The sequence below is a fragment of the Simochromis diagramma genome, unplaced genomic scaffold, assembly GCF_900408965.1.
Source record: "Simochromis diagramma unplaced genomic scaffold, fSimDia1.1 OVJJ01000247.1, whole genome shotgun sequence".
NCBI classification, from domain to species: domain Eukaryota; kingdom Metazoa; phylum Chordata; class Actinopteri; order Cichliformes; family Cichlidae; genus Simochromis; species Simochromis diagramma.
Window position 1 is genome coordinate 922866 of NW_024386949.1, and position 23864 is coordinate 946729.

A 23864-nucleotide genomic window follows, 5' to 3' on the forward strand; every position below is an offset into this window, starting at 1 on the left:
TAACTACACTATATTTCTATATTTTACTGGTTTAGCGTTGAGACACTGAGGTGAAAAGAAACATGGAAAAATTCATATCTTGCCCAAATGAGAAAATCCAAATTACAAAACAAAGTTTTTAAAGGTGAGTGGAAATTTAAAGATTAAGCAGTAGTACTAGCTTGTCATGATTAAACACAGGGATTCAAGACACCCTTTATCAAGGACACGTTGTTGATGATCAAAGACTACCAATCATACATAACTAGTAGATAAGACCTGTGTTTACTTTGCTTCTAATAAAAAAAAATATTTTGGGGTATGAGAGAAGAACTTTGTGGGATTTGAGGCATTAGATATTTGTGAAGTTGCAGTCATACAATTAATACACTTTTCTTTGGTTCATATTGTTATTTAGTTGCGTGCTATGTTACTAACATGTCCTGTGAAAACTTGTGTAACTACAAAAATGACCTCATCAAACACAAGGAAAACGGCTCTCTTTTTTGGCTTACCCCTATATTTGAGGAACTTTGGGTTTCACAGGGTTTGAGAAGTTGCAAAACAGAAACCCTGTAACCCAGACATGTCAGCAAGTCCTTCAAGCATCCATCCAAGAACATGTTAATACTGTAATAAAGACAGTAGCCAGGGTAGGATACACTGAGCATGAAGCTCATGAGACCGGGGCTTTTTACCAGATTTTCCAGATGAACAGTAAATGTGATATATACAGTCAGTAATATTCAGTAATACTGAACATATATAAACAAAGGAATGTTGGGTAACCTCCTCACATCTGCAATAGATCAGCATCCAGTGGTCAGTGCACTTGTCAGACCAGTTATGTCATTCTCTTTGTTTGAAGTTAGACATTAAATTTTACTTGACTATAAAACATTTTGTTAAGTAGCAACAGCACATTTGAGTTTGACAGTAAATGGATATTGTTTTGTTAAATAAATGTTCAGTACAAAACAACTTTCCATCTTTTCACCTATCTTTTCTCTTTTTTTTTTTTTCCCCCATTCAGCCAGTAACAAAAATTACTGTGTATAATTTGACTATAACGTCTATAAAGACTGTTCACTGCAAGAAATGTGGATTATTTGGGATAATAGGAAACATGTTCTCTGAAACATGTGTTGCAGGATACTTTTTCGAAGTAATGTTAACACGTAAGGTAACACGTAACTTCGTCCAGTCCTACCCTGGACTGGCAGCCTTTTTCTGCAACACCTCAAATGACCACTAGATGTCAGCAGAGGGTCGTGCTGTCTCCTGCTTTTGAATTGGTGGAGTCATGTTACTGAAGGAAAACCTGGTGATTTTTGCTATACTGATACACCTATAGGGATACTTTAAATGTATTCTAGCCCTTTCTTTCTATGGTGTTTATTTCATTATCTAATCTCATTTATCCTCCCAATAACTGAAATGAGGAGCATTACAGTCAATCGACATATCAACCAGACTACCTGAGCATAAAGAGGTACACTAGAACTGTAAACCTTGAATATTTCCAGAGAAGAAATCTTTATTATTCTTACTCCCATCAAAGAAATAAATAACCAGTAGAAAGTCCTGTGCTACACTACTAATTGCCAAACACAGTTGAAAATGTTGAAAAGTACTTAGAAAATAAATAAATAATACGCAGGGTTATCTGAAAGACAGGTTATTTAGAATCTCTGAAGCTAGTTAAAACCGAGAGATTTGTCTGGACAAAACCAGAAAGCCGAACTGAGACTTTTTACACTGAGACAGGTTGACAATGCCATGTGCTCAAAAGTTTCAGACCTATGTCTTGTCCTGGATTTCCTTTATACTCCAAAACTAGAGTTGTCTCCGAATGTCTTTGAATGGTTGACGTGGCAACCAGTAACTCCCTTCCCTCTTACAGTACAAAAATATCGAGGCACTATGAAGGCATTAAGTTAAAGTAGAAACACGTCTTGTTCGCTTAAACTGTAGTTTGCGATTCTTGACTCCAGGTCCATCGGATGGTGCCAGGTTACACTCGCTGTTCCAGAATGTAGCTTTGCATCCTGGGTCCATTCACACTGACACACTTCCACTGAGCACAAACACACGTTTTCTCCTTCAGGCAGCGTCTGTAGCATGATGTCACTCTTCACTATATGACAGCATATTAGTGGTTAAGAGAGGATTGCAGGAACCCATCGGATCCCGCATAGATTGTCCGTGCTCGCCGAGCGCTTCCTGGCAGCTTTCCGCACGTCTTTGTACTTGTCATCACATAGCCTGGAGATGGCCTGCAAAAAGGGCATAAAGGAATTTTAAGATATCGTTGTCATTTGGCTGCGTGCAGGGCTTTAATGTGATTGTAGCATTAACGTTTTAGTTTCTAGAAAACTTTTCAAATCTTGTTTAAAAGTAAATAGTGCAATTTGACGCCCCTTTACACATTTTCAATACACCGAAAGATCTGTAAAGGTAATTGTCCTATCCTGCTAAACTGGTTTTCTTCCCCTCGGCCTCTTAAAAGGGAGTTTTTCCTTCCTGCTGTTGCCCAGTACTTTGCTCGTAGACGGTCGTCTGATTATTGGGGTTTTCTCTGTATTATTGTGGAGTCTTTACCTTACAAAATAAAGCACCTTGGCGCTATACAAATAAAATTGAAACCCCAATCAGCAATTAGTTGCCCTGATCAGTCAGTGACACCTCCAACATGCACAGTCTCTTACAGCCAGCAGGCTCTACAGGAGCAAAGTCTCTCCACGCTACATAATTGGTTCTTTTTAGTTAACTAGTTTTAATAAATGCAGTACTTGGCTTATCCCTTTAGTTCCCTTCTCTATGTTGCTAACCCTGAGAAATAATGGTGGCAATCGGGCAAAGCTAAATTGTTACAATCTGGAACAATTTATAACTCCTGTATTTATTGGCTTTGAGTTTCTTTATTTTCATCGATTACTAATCAAGGGGAAAATGTAGTAATTTGATGGATAGAAAAGAAAGAAAAAAAAAAATTCGGATGGAAACCTTAACAGTGACGTCTCACCTCCAGTTTTTGAGCTTTCTCCCTGCTGAGCGGCTCCAGGGGGAAGCTGAGGTTGTTCGACTCTGAGAGAGATCGCAGGTCAAAGTAGTACTTGGCGTAGACGCTGGACGGCACGTTGATGTTGAACTGCAGCAGCTCCAGAAACTGTCGCTCCAATTCGTTCCTGGTCGCATGATCATACAATTTCTGTGTCAGTGCACTCCCCCAGTGACTTTTTAAAGATGTTTTCTTTGATATCAAGAAGAAAAAACGGCTCCTTGAAATCACAAATCATCTTTCAAAGTTCAAAGTTAGGTGTTGTTGAGTCTTTCATTCCCTTTATGTATTTGTTTGAAACCTTGAGGATTTAAATCTATGACTTGATGAAGAAGCTTATCACACCAAATCTCATGAGCATCGTTCCGGTTTTTCTCGGGCTGCTTGTCGTTTTCTTTTCTGTCTATTTTTAAATTTTGACCCAGTCCCCAACCTACTCCGAATTCAAACCTTAAACCTTGAATAAAATCCTAAATTTCAAGACCATTCCCATCCTTAATGCTAATCACTCACATGTCCTCTACTGTGATGTCCTTGAGAATCTGACAGTAGTCGACATTCCAGACAGCTTGATCATCCCAGACTTTGGAAGCCAGCAGGATAGCACCCAGAACGATCCTCTTCCAGTTTCCTGGACAGATGTCAATCTCTGCATAGGTCAGGAGCCTCTCCAGATAAACCTGCACAATCACATGGATAAAGACTGAAAACTAGATAGAAAATCAAAGCAGCAGATAATCATTAACATGGAAAAAACAGTTTACTAACAGAACCTGATTTGATCTAACTAATAGTGTTGGGAGGTAAACAATTGGGGGTGTTTTTTTCCCCCTGTATGACAAACTACATTCATCACTGATCTCTCAGAGCCCACAATAGTCACATGCATCACAGTAGTTATGATGCATAGTCTCATCAACAATTTGCACACATGCCTGGGTTGTCGGAACATATCAGGCTGCAATTTCCCAGGGGCCTAAACACAAACTGTGTGCGCACAACTGAAAGGTCCATCTTATCTCACCTTAGGGGGGCAAAGTGTCATGAAGATACCTTTTTTTTTTTTAATGCATTATTTAATGGCAATACACAAATAAATAAGCCTCACCAGTGTGACAATTGCACACTCAGCAGTGAGCTGAGCAGCACTGAACAGTGTCCTGACAAAACGGTAAATCTGCTTCTGCTCCGGATCGTGTTGATTGTAGTCCGGTGGAACTTCTGATTTCTGGATAAATGAAGGGAAGCAGAGATTGGATAAAAGAAGAACAACCATCAGGGAAAGTGAGAAAAGTGGATGATGGTGGATGACAATTTTGCGAGGAGGAAGAAAAGCCAAAACAGAGAGTGGGGTGAGAAAGACAACAAGGCATTAAAGAAAAGTGTGCAAGTGAAAATGAAGCAACAGACTGTGAGGGTGAGAGCAAAAATAAAGGGTTTAAAATGGGAGAGAAAAAAATCTTAACACATAGAACCAGAGTCTACCAAGGTGCATTAAAAATACAACAGAACATCTGACACAGGTTTGCCAAAACGAGCAGCAGGATAGTCAGCAGATTTAAAAATGAAATCGTTTATATTACCGAGAGAGGGTGAAGCCTCTCATCAAAGATATCTAATAGCGTCCCACCGTCTGCATCTCTGAAAAGGAATAAAACATTTATTTTTCCCCTCTTCTATCCATCCACTTTCTCAAACACTCATCCAATCCAGGGTCAAAGAGCCTGGAGCCTATTCCAGTTATCACAGAGCGCAAGGCAGGGTACGCTTCAGTGTGCTAGCCACAGTGAGCTACTACCGTAGCAAAAACGGAGATGTTCACAAACTGTAAATGCCATGGAGTTTTGGGTAAAGAGATACATATTAACTATTTTAAAGTAGACTATTATGGCTACGTTATGGATAAAGATCACTGCAACTGAAACAGTTTCAAGAAGAGTTTGAACAGCTTGAAGCTTCCTTAAATCCAAAAACACAGATCACTGTCACAGAAGTATACACTCGTCAAGGTCCTGCCGTTTGTCATTACGTGGGGTTTGGAATTCTTTACGTGTTATTCTGGGACTTGAAGTTTAGATTTCTGTTTTGGTTTCCAGATTTTGTTTAGCAACGTCCTTATTTTTTCCCTCCTGGATTAGTTTGTTCTTAGTTATTCTTTAGTGTCGTGTTTCGTGCCTTCTTGTTTCAGTTCTAGAAGTTCTTCATCCTGTTTTATTCTGATAACTCTTATGTCTTGCATCCCTCACATTGAATCCTTCAACAGTCCAGACACCCTTGACACTGTGAGAAGATTAAACATAAGTACAGACTTCAAACTGTGCTGAATTTTAGATGTAATTTTGTGCATTCATCATAAAAAGCTTAAAAAAGACAAAGAGAAGCACAAATAAACCATCCAGAATAGGCAGCAGTTCTGCATTTAGATTTTGGGATAAACTGAATATATTGTCCTTGATATCAGATGCCCAGATATTAACTGGCAGTCTTTAGGTAACATGAGAATCCTTACCTGTTTTTTATATGGTAGTATATTGCCAATGCTACACTGTAGACAGAAAGAAATGTTTATAATAATATCAGAAAAGCATGTAGGTTAAAAAAAAAAATACAAATGTTTCCTTCCTGGTGTTACAACCATTTGATGGTGTATTTGAGGTTGGGCTGGCTGACTGTGTTGTCATCCAGGAAGATGGTGGAGCAGGAGCTGTATTTGCGCCTCAAAGTTCCGTGCTACAAATACACAAACACACAAACAAAAGACTGTTATTAGAATTCACATGTTTTGGTGTCATCTATAGCATGCAAGGGTAATGTGCACAAAAAGAATAAAGAAGAAGAAAAAAATAGCAGAAAAATCTGTGCACTCACATTATTGATGAAGAGACTCTTTCTTTTCTCCCGCACTGTAAAAATAAATAGAAGACATCCAACATCTATAATTTTTCCTAAAATGCCAGAAGGAAAAAAAAAGCCAAACACAAAGCCCACCAAATGTAAAACACTGTAAAACACAATAAACACTATTAGCAAAGTGTTAATAGCAGCTAGCAAAAAAGGTTGCAATAAATTGCTGAGAAAAGACAGTTAAAGGAAGTGTTAAAGGGTAAAAGTAAAGAGTGAGCTGCCACACAGAGGCGGAAATGTGCAGTTTTGCCACTAGATGGAGACAAAGTTACACTACTCACCAGTCCTGTATGCTACCTCTGAAAAAAAGAGGAACCAACAGCCTTATTTCTTTGCATGAGAGTCACTGATTCATTTAAAGAAACAAATGGCATGCATTGTAGGGCAAAGCAAAACGTCCTCGTAAATGATCATCAAACAAACATTTCTAATGTCACAATGTTAATGCTTAAATATTCTAATATGGTTTGGGTTCTGATAACAGCGAGGGCATCCCTGAGGGTCGTGAGATACATCTAAGGGGTCAAAATAAATCCTTACAAAAGAGGAAATCTCTGATAAAGTCATTTATTGTTGCTTTGTGTCTCACTTGTGTCACACATTTTGGCTTTTCTCTGGGAACAGTGTCAGCACTTCAAGTACTAAAATAAGTACCTGAGGCAAAAAGATCACTCTTTAAGTAAACTTCTACTGCAAAAGCAATCTGTCATAAGCAGCTGAAGAACTTGTCCAACATTTTTATGCTCATAAGCCAAGTACTATGAATTTTAAACAAAACACAGAGCTGTGCAGTCATGAGCCATCACTCATTTCTTAATATTTTGCTTTCAAGGAGACAGATGTGTAATTCTTTTAAAGTGGCCTCAGGCAATAGTTTTCCAGTCCTTCTAAAGGTCTTTTTTCTTGTCTTTAGACACTGGCTGCTGTGTTGTCGCTCATTTTTAGTTCAGCCTTTGTATAATGATGATTTTCTGTATAAACCAGTTTTAAATTGTATCTGTAGGCACATTGTTAGTAGCAGTCTGTTACAAAAACGCATAATTTGTTCTCATTTTAGGTGAAACTAAGAAACACGCAGTAATAAAACTGTAGTGTTGCACCAACAAGCAGGGGCGTAATTTTCAGGGGGGTTAAGGGGGGTTATGACCCCCCCCAATAATCAGACCCAACCAATGTAACCCCATCTTGCATAAATAGGCTGTTGATTTTCTTTACTCATTTCAGGTATTACCAGCAAAATAGTTTCATGTTTAATCATCTGGGAATTTACCCAGATTTATTTATTTAGACAGAGATCTTGACCCCCCCAATGTTCAGCACAAAGTTACGCCCATGCCAACAAGGTCATTCCCAAAAAAGAGGAAAAGGGGCAATGACAAATGGACAACAAACATAACAAAAGGCAGCCAATATCCAAAGATGCCTTTTGTAATATCCTTCAGGGAACTTGGGTTCCACTTAACACCACTTAAAGCGATTTTAGGCTGTGCTGAAGAATAAAGGTGGTCAAATATTCAAACATTGGCTTTCAAGCACACTGAATAGCACAAACTCTGTTTTTGTCTTACATCCTGTATTTCAATGTGAATTTGCACGTTTCAGTAAAATGCTGCATGTTTTTTGCATTTTTCTAACTAAATATTAAGAAATGAGGTGTTGGTTGAGACTTGTGCTCAGTCCTGTGTTAAAGGATAGAGCTAGTGTTGCATCGTATTTTTAGTACAAGAGATAATATGAAAAGACCAAAAGCAGACAGAGTTAAAAACAAATTGCAAACACTGCTTTTATATTTGGAGCATTTCTGGATAATAAAACAGCTCAGAGGCACAAAGGCTTACATCACTCTGTGACTACATGAACAATATCAGCAAGTATAATTTATTTAACACTGATGTCTTTAGGGGATTCTTTGACTTCAGAAAAGAAAGCTATAAAAGCACCATTTTTTTTTTTTTGTTTAAAGCCACAAAAAAGATGGAGTTTGTTTCTAAATGTTGCAGATATTAAGCAATGATTATATTTTTAAAAAACTCACACATCTCACATCATTTTATTCCTTCTTTGTTTGGAGGAGGAACATTAATCAAATGTCACTTGGAAGTTCTCTACATGAACAAGTTCATACACTTCGTACAAAAAGAAATTCAATCCAATATAAAATATTAAAAAACAATAAAAAGCAAGCATCTTTAGTTGTTTCTGAAATTCCAGCAACAACAACAATCTCATGCTGGGACGTTAATGGATCTTAGTAACACTTTCTCTCTATATGTGCAAGCTTTCCCCAACAGGAAGCTAAAAGTCTCAGTCTTAATGCAACAGCACAAATTCAGCTGGCTGCAAACATTTGAGCTGCTGTGTGCACGGTGTCCAGACTTTTTCCCACACCCTCTTTATTGTGACTGCATTTGAGCAACTTGCAGTGCTCATAACAGGAAGTGCAGCGTGTCAGGCTAACGTCAATAAAGCCAAAACTGTGTTCTGAACTATACAACACTATCTGTATGTTTTTTGCAAACTGTGCTTTCTAAATGTTGGGTTTTTGTCTTGTTGTATATAATTACATCAGAACTAAACACTGGAAACCTGTTACGTGTCTTTCAGCTCCTCCCTTTATGGATCATCACAGCAGATCTTCTGTCTCTGTCTCACATTGTCCTAACATTGCTCCTTGTCACACAAACCCTCTACATGTCCTCCTTCAGTACATCTATGAATGTTCTCTGTGGCCTTCCTCGTCTCTTTTTTGTCTGGCATCTCCACATTCATCGTCCTTGGAAATCATAATATGTTCAGCTCCACCTCCTGTCTTCTTGCTGTCATCTCCAAACCATACATCGTAGGTCTCACTTCCACCTTGTATTTCTTTCCTGTCACTTTTGTTGCTGTCTTTCTGTCATAAATCACCTCTGAAACTCATCTCCACCCGCTCCACCCTCCCTGCAGACTCTTCTTCACCTCTCTTGTGCACTTTCTGTTGCTTTGGATGTTTGACCCCAGGTATTTGAACACATCTACCTTCAATAACAACTGACTTTCAAACCTCTTCTCTCCGCTGCATACCTCCACCTCTCCAGGCTCTCTTCCGCTTGATCCTGACTCTCACTAAAGATCACAATGTTGTCTGTGAACATCATAGTCCACGGAGACTCCCGACTAACCCTCATCTGTCAACCTGTCCATAACAATTGAGACAAAAAGGGACTCGCAGCCAATTCCTAATTGAATCCCACGCCCACCTTGAACCCATCTGTCATTGCTATCATACACCTCACCACTGTCTTGCTGCCTGACTTCTTCATGCAGTACCACAGATTGTCTCTTGGCATCCTATCATATGCTTCCTCTAGATCTATAAAAAGACACAATGCAACTCTTTCTGACCTTCTCTATATTTCTTTCTCAAGTGAGTATCAAATGTGATTAAATTATTTAATTACCAGAACCGAAAAACCCTAATAAACAGACAAATTTCCTGTTATGTGAAATTCTATAAAACCAAGCCACTCACCGTCATTCTGTGATTTGCTGAGGAATATTGTGCTCGCCCGTGGATGGTCTGATGGATTGTACTCCATATTCAACTCTGTCAAAAACAAAGAGCAAAGAATATGTAGGCCTTCCTGAAATATCAAAGATGAGCCAAAAAAACAAACAAACAAACCACGACAGTAGAAAAAACACAATGTTTTTCGGTGCAGCATTCACACATGCTCCAGACATATGTTGTGTTTAATTTGCACAAATGCTAAACCAAGGCTACTACTTTTAGCGGATTCACAATGGGGTCCCACAGCAGGTAGCCCTGCATGTTTCACGTTGTAGATTTCTATGCAGGACGCCCTTCATGAGGCAAACCCCAAAAGGATGTGTGTCTCCTCCCAGGAGGGATCTTTTGCTTGTTAGTCAAATGTGTGATCCACTACATTACCAAGTTTAACCAACTTTGGTGTATAAACTGATATTATTATCAATATATTAGCATGCAAATACTTACATGTTATAGGACTATAGATTCCTACTGATGCCTAATACTGCAAATGAAATTAAACTAAAAGGCTGCTCAGAGAGCACTCGCTCCTCCAAGCTCATGTAGCATTTTTAAATGAATTGTAATATTTTCTCCCTCTGTCCACGTTTCACCTCCTTGCCAAAATTCTGGCAATCAGCCGTGCACCATTGGCCGACAAGCAGTCATCACTATAACACACCTCTGGTCGGGCTCCTTTTTTATAGTGGCAGAGAAACCAGCAAATAAGAAGACTCGCTCATAAAGGATGACTAGTTTAGTCTGATTTAAATCACAGGCGTTACTCTTGTAAGTCTGTGTGCGGTTTTTGTTTTGTTTTTTGTTCCTCTACTCTAATAAATCCGGGCATGAATCATTCCCATCCAGAGCTAATCTGGATTGCATCATGGCCTAAAGGCATGGGCCAGCGAGGCATTTGTGCACGCATATTATACAGCAGAAGGACTCAGAACAGATGCCAAAAAATCCTTTCATGCCTTGTTCGTTGCCGATAACATCAGCTACTCTGACAACAGAGAGCACAGTTGTTATGAGTGAGAAGCTTTCTCTCTTCAGCGAGCGATCATTTCCACACCCAGCACATCTAAAAACAAATCCCGGCATTCGAAATCACGTGCGTATCAATCATGTGCATAAATAATTGAGAGTAATTGAAGTCAGATGACAAAATTGAATAAGCAACACCAAAAATGATACAGGTACAGCATCTGCTATTATTCACTTAACTCGTCACTACAAATCCTGTAGTGTCGTGCAACAAATTAGAAACATTTTACGAGCCTGTTTTTGGTGATGTCAGCTTTTAAACATTCCCGGCATGCAGTCTCCTACAATACGGCAGGAAAAGCCCCAGATTGAAATCCAGACTATTTGATTATAATGCAGACAGCAAGAGGGACACATGGTTGATCATCTGTCCCAGCCACAGCAACTGCTGGACTACGAATGACTGCTGGTAAATTAAAATGAGAACAAAACAGCTGTGACACTGCATAACAATTACAGTAACAAATTAAATTGCTTGAATAGTTTTGTACAGGGAGAAACAACGTTCACTTATTACAGCAGTTCTGCAAAACAGCAAAGACTTTGACAAACACCTCCTGTTGTGTGCAATAAAATAAAAAGTAAAAATAGCTAAGGTGCAGGTAGGATTTACTAGAAGCCTGTTATATAAGTCTGCTTAGTTTAAGCTTTTTCTGTCCATAAAGTAACAACTGAAGTTCAAATGAACTCTAGTCTTAGGCCAAAAAAAACAGCATTAACAGATGAACTGGTTGATGCCGAAAGGTTAGGCTAATCAACGATTCATTTTATTCATGTATTCCAGAATAATATTAATCAAATTAGGCATCTCCTAATTAGTTCGGGCTGTGCTGCTGTTTCCCCTGCTGCTTTCTTACAATATACAGCTGCACATGTGATTTGGTCTCGCCAAAAGCCTCTGAAATCCACCAGGGTGAATGGACCCAGCTTGGATTAGATTTGTGTCAAGTTAGCACCTTATGTAACAGTAGTCAGGAGCAGTTTAAATGGTAGCTTAACTGGTTTTCAATTTGTCTGAAACTTAAAAGAAAGCATGCCAAGAAAGCACAAGGGTGCAAAAATATATATATATATAAACTTTATCCCAGTGAAAACAGACACGGGACAAAAAAACACATTAAAACATATAAAAAAGGAAAGAAAAGCGTGTTTGTGTATTTGAGAGTGGGTGGATGAGGCTTGTAGTAAGAAAGAGTAGGAAAGCATTAAGTAGCAGTCCTTTCACAATATATTTTAGTCAGGCCATGATGCATGAGAGCTGTAGTTTGACTTTTTGATCACTTTGCTGCATTTGTGATCACAGACTTTGACCTGTTCCCAGTATGTCAAAGTCATACTGCCATTTCTATAAAGATCAGACTTAGCAATTTATTTATTGCAATTTATTACTATTAGGAACCCCCCCCCCCCCCACACACACACACACACACACACACATGCACACACACACACCTTTGTATCACGGTGGCGTGATTTCTCAAATGTACCACTGCTGTGTCAAATATATGATGCATGCGTCAGTTTGAGTCTTCCAGTCACACACAGCTAACTCTGCTTTTTACTGCATAGAGAACAATGGTGGAGCCACAGTCAAGAATCTTTCCAGGAAACCAGTAGGCCTGGGGCAAGGCCACATTAGTCAGCAGGACTATAAAATATAGCAAAGAAAATCTATCCATCCATCTTCTTCTGCTTTTCCAATTCAGGGTCGATGGGAGGCTGGAGCCTATCCCAGCTGCTGTAGGGTGAGAGGCAGACTGGTGTCCAGCCTTACACAGGGCTGACACAGAGAGACAACCGCTTTCACTTTTCTAGTTGTTTCTGTGGTTCAAAGATGATGTAACATTAAACATTGTTGGTCTCACAAGGTCCTTGAAGTGTTTTTTGACTAGCAGAAGCACTTCTGAATCAATCTCACAGGACCTCTAGGTCCCTCTAGGCCAACCTGCTGGATTTCCCGGGGTGTACAGTAGCTGGTGTCATGTGTTGACACATGATATTCACCACCTCAAGTAAACTTAACAGAGAGTTGTGGTCTGCTTTGGCACACCGAAACAGGAGGAGCTCAGCTAACCTATCAGCTGGCAAACTTACCTGTCTGTCTCACTACTCTTACATAATGAATTAAAAACAGGCACCATGCTTTTAACAGGCCAGTCCACTACTGCACTACACTGTTTCCAACACTGTGTCTGTTTTGCTACTTTTTAAACCTTATGGAGGAAAATTTATTGCAAAAAGTATTAATGCATCAATTTTTGTAGAAGTACGTGTTATATTCGGAGTATTGAATGTGGCAGCCTCAGCAACAATGTACTGCTGTTTTGTTTTAAGGACACATTAATGCTAATAATTTCTCCAATTCTGCTCTTTAAGTCCAACAACTTTCTATCTAATAGCCAAAAGCGCAGGCAAAACAAAAATCTTCTGGTCCTTTTCATCCATTCAAGGTAAATATTTATTTTTTATGTCTTTAATAATGTTCGTTTTACCACTGAATCTAGATGCTAAGGGTTACTGTTTAGGGTTACTGCTCATAAACTGAAACTTATAGGTCCTTCCATATAAAAACGAATTTAATAAATGTTCAGACAAGTTAAGATTGGCTGTTTGTTTTTTTTTAATTAATTGAAATCTTATTGGACGACTTTCAGTTTTAAATAATAAATTGAGTTCTTCTTGTGAAGCACATTCTGATGTTTATCTTGAAAGTTACTTCACACATTCATTTTGACTTATTTTACTTTACTTCTTATCTGTATTTAAGCTTCACCCATGACTTATTATCTTATGACCATGTCTACACTAAGAGCAGCTTTGCCTCTGTTAACTTTAGAGCCTGCCTGAGCAGGATCTAAAGTTCACTGTTATGAATGTGATGCCACTGTTATTGTTGGAGTCTGTGGTAGCATGAAAACTCACTCGCTCCCATGCAGAGAGTAATTCTGGTCACTGTTCAGTCATGTGTATTCAGTTTTTTCCTCTTAGCAGCGTTGTCTAAATTCATGTACTGTCCATGAATGTGTTTAATAATAAATAAATGCTGAGGTGAAATCGCTTTCTGAAGGACCTTACCCACATTTCAAACAGCAGAGTAAGGGATTTCTGAGTACCAGCATCTCAGGAAACAGTTAACATTTCGCACACTGCCAAACTCTGCATCAAGTAGGGTATGAAGTTTCCTACTGCTCTTCATCAGATAATGAAACACAGAGCGGCGCCATGTTGAATAAACTGTGATAGGTCATATGACCGCGACCAGTGATAATAATATTCAAACAGAACCACGTATTACATTGGAAAAATAGTTAATAAATGAATCATCTGCAAGTAATACATATTGTCTTTGCGTGAGTCGTGAGACTAACTAGAAAAACAAAAAGGAAACTTATAAGAACAAGTACGTGAAGAATTACATCTCGACAAATCCAGAAAAGATATACATATAATGCCTGAGACAATATCTAACAGTATAATCTTTGATACACCTGAATAGACATGTTTTAAACCTACTCAGCCAATTAATGTGATCTATGATGGCGCTGACCATCTTTATCAGGCCTTGTCATTGCGTGGTGAAGAGACGGCACTCTTAAAATGTCCAACACCAGCACATGCATTAAATTTTAAAAAAAATTAAGAGTTCTGCAGTGTGTGAGCAGTTTATTCTTTTCTATGTTAGTTTTCTTTTTTTTTTTTGGTCCTTTTTTCATTTTTTTGGTTTTGTTTTAGAGGTTTTTTTCCAAAACCCCATCCACTATTTGAACGCACACACACTGACCACTGGCTTTGAGTGGTATCAGACCAAGTTAAACAAACAGGACTTGCACACACACATGGCTTCATATTCCCAGGAGAGAAAGGGGGGGCTCCCTGGGAAAGCACTGATAAGCTTAAACATAAGCACACACACAAACATATACACACACAATCACATCAGTTATGCTATAGGGACTACTATGGACAAAAGTCATAAAGTAAGATTTATTGGAGATAAATTATCTGACTTTCAGGATTGGGACCACACCTCCAAACACGCCCCTTCTGGGTCTTATCTTACCTTATCTATATGACCCCCAGTTCTACAAGCTCTTCGTTCTTGTTTTCATGTCACACCCTTGCTCCCCTTTTTTTCAATTCTTTCACTTCTTCACTTCTCGTTAGCACATCGAGGCTTTCCCCAAACCGCAGCTCAATTCTTGATTAAGCCATTCACCTTTAAAACGCTGGCAATCCTAAAATAAGGATGTGGGCCCAGCTAGTAAATTAAATTTTGAACTTTTCTTGATCATTTTAGGATTCTCATTCGCAGACAACGGTGCATCATTACACTCCCAGTGGTGAGTGTTTAAATTCACTGCAATCTCCTTACCAAAAGTAAAATGGATAAATAAAACCAGTGCTAATCACACCTTCATTGTACAAAACACCTCGATCTGTATTTCATGACATGCTGGGTTAACGAGAGATTCGTCAAGAAGCTATGCACGAAGCAGTGAGCTTAACCTTGTTTTCAGCTTCGTGTAGCATCAATTGCACATTCAGGCCAAGATATCACAGACTGAACCTAAACATATTGGCATATTGCTTCATCGTAACACTTTTATTTATTCCCTCCTTTAATAATGACCAAATTCTATAAGTATTAGTTTGGGAAATGAGTTACAGCAAGAAAGATAAAACCTTTATAAGTAAACGTGTCATGGAAGACTTGGCAGAATTTGAAGGGGATCGGTCACAAGGTAAAATCAGGTGACATGTCAGTTTGAAAGTGCTTTTGATTCTGATTAGCTTTATAGTCAAGAGTTGACAGCTTCCTCTAAGTCCTCATTAATTTAAATGAGACTGTCTTTTAGGAGTTTTCTGCCTCAGCAGCTCAAAGCAAGCAGACCTTTCTGAAGTGATAATTAGTGGGATGAGGTGGTCTTGATGTGTAGTGGCAGACAAATTGCTCTCTCATTACTAGTCAGCAAGCCAAACAAGTACTTTCTCCTTCAAAGCGACCCTGAATGGACTTTTTTTTTTTCTCCAAAGGAAGAATAAGGGTGCCTAGTAATCTTTTTCTTTGTTTTAGAATATTTTAACTCCTTTATCTGAGTCGTTTCAGCTCTGCAAACATGTTGAGCTGAGCCAGTCATATGTCCCTGGGGAAACGCATGACTGCTAGTGCTGTAAAAATAGTAATGCTTCTTGATGTGGAAAGAAGTGGATATATTGAATGTTGTGCCACTTCAGCAATATTTTGTAATGTTACTTTTCTTACTGTTTTTTTTTATTTTGTTACACAATTTCAAGAGAAAATAGAAATAAAACATCTGAAAACTCTCATTTGTTTTCATCTCTTTATCTACTTTTTTTGCATTGCAGTGTTTTACAGCACTGTTTGTCAGAGTCGTCACCACGTTGTTTCCAGATCCTGGGTTCTCTCTGACGTCCATCGAGTCCTCTTATTGTCAAGAATTAATCCTGATTTCTACACACAGAAGTCAGATGACATTTCCCAAAGCAAAAGAAGAAGAAAAAATGACATTCAGATAAAAATTATAACTCAACTTTTCAAACGTAATTTCCATTTGGTAAATTTATATCTATTTATACACCTTTTTGCATTGCATGTGCTTTATAGCAGAACTGGCTGCTAAAAGCACTAAAAATGTTTCCTGGCTAAGTTTCGTTTACTGATGGCACACCCATGTCTACATCAATAAAACAAATAAGTCCTCTTCCTCTTATGAGAAAGCTTCACAGGGCAAAATGTGCTGTTTGTTTAGGCTGCTGTGAGCACATGAGGAGCAGCTGATTTGTTTTTTTAAGGATCTCAGTTGGTGTGTGGTAATAATGAGACACTTAATTAAAGATGTGGGTGTATTCATTTTCCTGAGTCCAGTTTATTTATCTTGTTGTTGTTGTTGCCCTGGACCCTTCCCACACTAACTAACCACTTGATCAGTCATCTTTCTCCACAGTTGCTCCATTCTAGACATCAGTGCAAGTATACACTCACCCAACACTTTATTAGGTACACTTTGATAGTACTAGGCTGGAGTTTGCCTTCGGAGCTATTTCTTTGTGTCATAGATTCAAAAAGTTGCTGGAAGCATTTTAAACTGATTTTTGGTCCATGACATGATGCAGCTGTCATACTGTTGCTGCAGATTGGCTGCATATCCATGATGGGAATCTCCTGTTCCACCGCATCCTAAAGGCTCTATATTGGATTAAACTCCGGTAACAGTGGAGGACATCTGAGCACAGTGAACGCATTGTCGTGTTCAAGAAACCAGTTTGAGTATATCATCTCATCTGTCTTCTTCTTTATGAGATGATTAAAATGTATGGCAGAATAAAAGAAGAGAAAAAGGCTGGAAGACAAAGACAAACTGTGTGTCTGTTGATTACGAGTAATAAATAGAGGTTTAGAGAAAACTGAGGAGGTAAATTGGTAAAAGGATAAGCTTTTGGTTTTAGATTTTCAGTGTTTCCTACTCACCTCTCTAGTGCCAAAATCAAAAGATTAAGCATATTATTACTTCACAAGTGCACACAACCCAAACAAAAGGAGGCTTTATTTCAGTTAGGGTTGTATGGCCCTGCACAAAGTCAAGTCGCAGAGCCACGTCTGTCTGCATTTAACCTTTGCCCCTTCTTGTCATCTTTTCATCCTTTTATTCTATTAACCATTTGTGTGAACCTTGGTTGACAGTGCTAAGACCTAAATGACAGCGACCATGATCTTTACCTGCCAAGCCGTGGACAAGGAAACAAATGTTCTGCTATTTTATAGATGTAGATTATGTAGATATAAATGTAAAACGCCTTTGAGTAACAAACATGCATATTTGCTTTTGCATTAGGTACGGAGCCCCCCAGGGGACATGGGAGAAAAAAAAATTATGGAGGAAAAAAAAAAAAATTATGGAGGAAAAAAAAATTAAGACGGACTTTTGCGAGCGCTCGCAAAAGTATTGCGAGCGCTCGCAAAAGTATTGCGAGATCTCGCAATAAGTATTGCGAGCGCTCGCAAAAGTATTGCGAGATCTCGCAAAAGTTTTAGCCGCATTCTTCGGAGGCCGCCAGCTCGAAGCCGACCGGGAGGTCGAGGCACGATGTGCCGGGAAAGCGGTGTTCCTCCCGGCTGTAGTAGGTCTCGACCTCCCGTTAGCTTCGAGCTGTGGGTGTCAGATCTCCAAAAACGTGGGAGCTCTTTTGCAAATATGTGATGTCTTGTAAACCGAGCAGGTATCTGACGTTTACACAACTACATTCACGCCTCAAAATATCTTAAAAGTGTATTTTGTGACCCAGAAAGAGTAATATTACAACTAAGTAGCTGCCACCATTGTTAGAGTTTTGCGAGATCTATACTCATATATATATATATATATATATATATATATATATATATATATATATATATATATATATATTTTTTTTTTTTTTTTTTTTTTTCCCCCTTCCACCCCCCCATACAAATATAAGCATGTGAGTTGATGTATGATACCTTACAGGAACAGAAAGACTTGTTTTAATAGAGAAACACAGACAGCTTTGTCAAAGAAAGGTAGATCACGTGACAGCTTTGTCTCTCATTCTCACTTTCTTTATCTTTTCCCTCCAGGACTGGTGTCTCGCTATATATGCAGAATGTTTTCACAGCACAAACCACATGTCAGTTTCTCAACATTTTAGCTTCTATTTCAGGCTTTAAGCCAGCTTTATCCCTCGTGAGATCACAACAGCTAAAAAAGTACAAATGTGAAGGAGCACTGGGCCAGTTCAGCGTGAATAAGATTAAAAGCAGCAATAATCAGTGTCATGTGACAAGCTCATCTTTAAAACTGGTGTTATGAAAGTAGGTTCCTAACCAGTGTAAGGAGAACTGCACCAAAATAAATGCATCCTTGCATGTCAAAATAGCAACAACTGAAATTCTCCTTTGCTGTCTTTTGTGAAACTAGCTACCGGCTTAGTTTACAACAGCATTCAAGATCCCAGGTTAGTGAAATGATGGTGTTATGTAGTGAAGCGTTTATCTGTCGTTATAAACAGAGCATGCTGGGAGGTCACTTCAGGACTCTAACACTAAAATCCCCCAAGTGACATAATAGCCCACACTGACTCAGACACAACTGTTTAAGGTTGAGGCACTGGAAAAACATCAGTCAAGCTATCAAGATATTTTAATCAAACTGAATTTCCAAGAAGGGCATCTGGTCGTTTCACGCCAACTCACCTAGTTCATGTCATGGGGAAAGAATTACGTGAGGACTTTATTCAGTTAATAGACCAAGCACAATCATACATCTCTACTTCAAATACTTTTTTGGACATTTTTTAATACTTTGGAGATAATTTAGAAGACCTTCCAGTTCTGTGATTATATATGTCTTCCTGCACTATAGGCTGTTTGTTCTCATTTGGTGACCACTGAGCCCCTCATCCAGCTTCAACAATCCCAGCACGCTTCCCCTTCAGACCCTCTGTTCATCACTGAGTCGCCACCACGTCGTTTCCAGACTCTGGGTCCTCTCTCACATCCATCTACCGGTAGTTCTCTTATTGTCTAGGATTTCTCCTGATCGCTACACACAGAAGTCAGACGCAATTTTCTCCGAGCAAAAAAGAAAAATCTGAATTCCGATAAAACTATTACTCAACAAACATGATTTTCGCATTAGTTGTTCTTCTCCAGATTCCTCGAAACCAAAGTGATTTGAAACAACTCAGGCTGAACTATGCCTGCCAAAGCCTGTCGGAGAAAGAGCTCAAACACTGTATAATAACGGTTTTCTCTTGATTATCTTGTTTTCATAATCAGAGGAAACCATAATTGCAACTGGGCTTAAATTTAATTACAGTTATGGTTTCCTACCCTAATAACAAACTCAAGATAGAAACATTACACGTAATCTCCTCTGTGAGATTATTTCAATAAATTAATTTTATTTACTGTTACTAAAAATCTTCTCTGATAAGATTACTATGCAGGGGAACATGGTGATCTTTTCTTATCTATCTCTAACAGTTTGCATAAACAAAACTTCTAATTCCCTTCTAAGCAGCTTGAAAGCCTCTGATGAAAACCACTGCACATCCTCAGATAACCTCTGTGCACCAAAACAACATTTTCTCATTTCTGTGAACTTTGAATTCAAGCACAACTAATTTTTTGCTCAGTAGGAAGAATAATCGGTCAAGGGCTTTAAAAATTGAGACATTCTATCAGCCTGCTAAAGTCACAGGAAAAAAGCCACAAGCATGGATGACAGCATTGCTGGTTGTTTGTAAGTCAGCTGAGAGAAACAACAACTGGAAAAAAAAAGCACATTTCTCCAACAACATCAGAGCATTTCGAGCTTCATTCAGATGTATCAAGAATCAAGGGATAGTAGTTAGTTCATGGCCAAATGATCCGTCAGATCCAACATTAAATTAAACACCAAAGAAAATCTGCTGCTTCGACAAAGACAACGCAATCTTACGATGTTACGATGAGCTCTGGGAAAATGGTGATAACAATTTTTCTGTTTTAATTAAAAATTAAAACGATAACTGACCCTGACCTCCCTACATGTACTCCCATTTAATACTGCAAAGTCAGCCCATTCACTACGAGGCACGCGATGATTTGAAAGCAGCATGTCGTGCTCTAAATTGAGGCGTTAATTCTTGGCAATCAACTGTCCCTTGAGGCTTCTTGTATCTGCTCTGACACAGGCTCACAGCTGCCTCTTTTTTGGGAAGGGACGAAGACTTCTTTCTTTTTTTCTGATGTTGCAGATTCTAATGAAGCCCACTAATCTGTCTGTGAATTCATAACAGTCCGAACACATTAGACACGCTCCGGTTTCAATCACCGCACCGCTGAGACAGACGGCCTCTCAGCGCGAGTAATCTTTATCCTCACCAGAAATGACAGTCGACTCTGAATCTTCATCATGGCTCTTTTCTTTCTCTGTTAGAAAGAGCATCTGGCTCCATGCTCAGACAATTATGCATCCGATTAAAGCAATGGTCCAAAACGTATTGGGGGGGGAAGATTTCCACTTCTCTATGCAATGTTTTCAGTGATCTTAAAGCCGCCTTGTCACAGATACTGAAGATATATTATCAACATTACCCTGCTGTAATGCAAAGCACTCAAGTCAGTAGTCTCCACAAATACCATGCAGAACATAAGCTGAATCTTTACAAGAGGAAGTGACATCGCTGATCAATAAAAGGCAGGTCTCTCACCATGCTGACTCAGTGTGAATAATGAAGGTCAATAGGCTTCCTATAGCAAAATATGTAAGCGAATATGGCTCCAAATGTTTTTAATTCATGTGCACTCAGATTTTAGACAACAGACACGGTTCTTCTAATGTGCTGCTGAGATGTTTCCTCTTTCGGGTTGTTTTCTGCTCTTCTTGAGCTTTGCAGTTATGCAAAGATTTGGCAAAAGAAATCAACACATCTAAAACAAGATTAGATCGGCAGGTGAGAATAATTTCCTCTTTTCCCGCCTCACATGATAACCCGTACAAAGTGTTCCTGGGCGAAGATCCTTTATCAGCACAGAACTGTAAACATGGCAAAGAGGAAAGATGATGCTATCAGATGTGTCAGGGCTCTCCAGCAAGTATGAGCACCTACTATGAATGTAGGACTTCTTTTAAAAAGCACAGATAATGAGGCTGTATCCTGTATAACATGAATGCAGTTAATGTGGAAGAGGATTCAGAACTGGTCAAATAAATTAAAAGTGACTAAAGGGGGAAAAAATAGGTCAAATGCATCTGTAAACATGGAAATTTGACCTCTTTACGTGACCCAAAGAAAATCAGGTGAAAACTACAGAGCAGATACAGGATTAAATACAGCTTAATTTGTGCACCAGATAAGTTAGCAGCCCTTGTCCCCGTGTGGCTATGCTTTGTTAGACTCCATATTTGAATCTATAGTGGTTGATGTTATGAGAATCTTCCTAAGCCAGAGTGAAAAGGTTACAACTTATCTGACAGACAGTGTCTTGTAATACAGTGTCTAGCAGTTTCAATAAAACAATGATTAATCAAACAGTTTCAAATAATCTTGCCAGGGACATAGTTTGTACAGGGGGGGTGATTTTGTACAGTTTTTGAGAAAAACCATTTATATGAAATGGTTTGCTGTTGGATGGAAATAGGCAGCCCATTTAGTAGCCACTTTCCAGCGTGAATGGGTCAATTGTAATGCATATTAGCATGTGTCAGTGGAGGGGGCTGCGTACCATGCTTGCAAAACAAAGACCGGCACAAAGACGCCTGCCCTCACGGACAGGATGTTCTCTGCAGCTCCATATCTCTGCAGTGCCACATGAGAATGAGAATGCACACAGATCCATGCATGTGCCCGGCTGTACTGAAGGTTGACATGTCTCTGCAGTCAACTCAGTATTTTTTGACACATGAGTAGTGCGAGCAGAGGTGGATATGTGAAAGCTACAGATTAATTTTTCAAGATTTGAAAATGGGTGTGACGTGTTTTTATTATGTTGTTTTGAGGGTCCTTTAGACTAAGCAGAGTCACCAGAATAGAAAAGGCTCAAAACTTTCCCACAGGAATAATAAAACATTTTCATTATAACTTATTTTCATTAGTTTACTGCACCTAACTGGTACATTTGAATGTTTCACTCCATGTTATTATTAGCTGCATTTCATTTATACATACGTGTAATTAGCTTCAATTAGGCTGTTTGTTTAATTCCAAAAATTTATACCAGCCATAAACTTTTATCTTTTATCGTCATGGCGCAAAATGCAACGTTGGCACCTTAAAGGGTTTTTTGTTTGTTTGTTTTGTTTTTACCGTCAACGTTCTCCCTGTCGCTGATGTGCTGCAGGTTGCATCCCGTCTCCTCCCTACTCATATCCGACTCCTGGTGGTACGACTCCAGCCTCGAGTGGGCATTTCTGCGGAGCTTGGGGCTCCCAGACACGCAGCAAGAGGTCGTGCTCCCCATCTTTACCCGTTCACTGCGCGTACAGGCAGGAGCTGTGCATATAATCTATCCTTTCCGTTTGAAACGGAAGCTGAAACGACCCCACAGAGCCGGTGAGCGTAGATCACGAGAGCGCACTTGAAGCATCCATCGTAGCGCCCACAGATGCTGTCAGTCTTTGGTGTCCACGGTGAGGCTGTCACGGGAGATAAAGATGACACTTCTCTAGAAGCCAGAGTAAATAACGGGCCGACCTACCACCGCTACCACAGGAATAGTACAACCCTGGAGTATCCCGTGCAGCACCGCTGATGATGTGAGCGACGACGGGCGCACGGTGATGTGTGGATCGGTGTTGAGGCTGGCTGTCAGCGCGATACAGCGACGGGGAGGGTGTAAATCCCGAGAAAAGGTTCCGGTTCAAGTGGGTGGATACAAATGAGACAGCAAAGAGAGAGGCTAAGGGGCGAGAGAGCTGATTTAATGATTTATTATTGTTAATTAATGATGGTATTTAATCCCTAATGTCGAAAGGTCCATTTATCTGCGTCTGTCTTTAATTTATTAATCCACCATTAAATAGATGGATCCATCTTTAAGAAGCAAATAGAAATTTGCAGGTTTTTACAGAAATGCTGTGTAAATGAGGTGTTACACGATGGTTTGTGCCTATGTGTTAATTTTAAAGAGAAATTGTCTTATTGTGACAGAATAATGCTAAATCTTTGTTATTGTAGACCAGGTTAAATGAGGCCAAGTTCAATGATCAGATGAAAACAAGCATTTTATAATCATTACACTCATAAACTGTTTTGTCGTTAAAACCTTTGAAGTTCGTGTTTTCCCAGCTCTGTGAGGCATCGGGCTATTTTGAATAAGCACAAGCGAACAATTAAAACAATTACATTTTAAAAAAAAATCGTGTGTGGGTGGCTGGGAGTGAGGAGCGTGGGTGGTAGTGTTGAAATAGGGTCATCTGCTGGCCAACTCCTGGCAATGCAGGACTATATAATACAAACAAATCTTAAGATTGTCAACAGTCAAAGCACAATAAGACACACTCATGACCAGAGATGGGCAGTAACGCGTTATTGTAATCCGATTACTTTTTTCAAGTAACGAGTAAAGTAAGGGATTACTATTGCAAAAACGGTAATTAGATTACCATTACTTTCCCGTAGGAACGCTGCGTTACTGCGTTACTAAAACCGTGATTTTTTTTTGCAAGAATGTCTCATGACAGTGACGTAAGCAAGTGCGACGTTTGTGACAACAGCTGTGGGCAGATCAACAATGGATCATATATTGAGTGCAGGAGAGAGCATGCAGCGTTTAAAGCGTGGAAGTACTGACCTTACTTTGAGTTTGATTCCATAAAA

The 23864-nt window shown here is 39.2% G+C and overlaps 2 protein-coding genes across 3 annotated transcripts in view; one reads left to right on the top strand and one right to left on the bottom strand.

The window, feature by feature from the left end:
• The window catches only part of LOC120737654 (frizzled-8-like), a 57209-nt gene that overhangs the window by 18778 nt on the left and 14567 nt on the right, over nucleotides 1-23864 (top strand). Inside the window, exon 4 of one of the 2 annotated variants that reach the window (XR_005696796.1) lies at nucleotides 15888-16570. The exons of the other annotated variant lie outside the window; for it this stretch is intronic. The gene's annotated coding sequence lies outside the window, so the exon portion shown is untranslated. Of the gene's footprint in view, nucleotides 1-15887; nucleotides 16571-23864 lie in introns of those variants that run through there. 2 annotated transcript variants of the gene reach the window in all.
• On the bottom strand, nucleotides 1003-23280 carry LOC120737655 (cyclin-Y-like). The gene is made up of 11 exons (XM_040038489.1): nucleotides 22353-23280; nucleotides 9456-9530; nucleotides 6226-6243; nucleotides 5909-5943; nucleotides 5676-5770; nucleotides 5550-5585; nucleotides 4624-4681; nucleotides 4149-4268; nucleotides 3554-3720; nucleotides 3005-3167; nucleotides 1003-2255 (listed from the first exon to the last, which is right to left on the bottom strand). Exons 1-11 carry the CDS (start codon nucleotides 22504-22506, stop codon nucleotides 2139-2141), a joined length of 1038 nt encoding a protein of 345 aa, XP_039894423.1. The 5' UTR covers nucleotides 22507-23280; the 3' UTR covers nucleotides 1003-2138.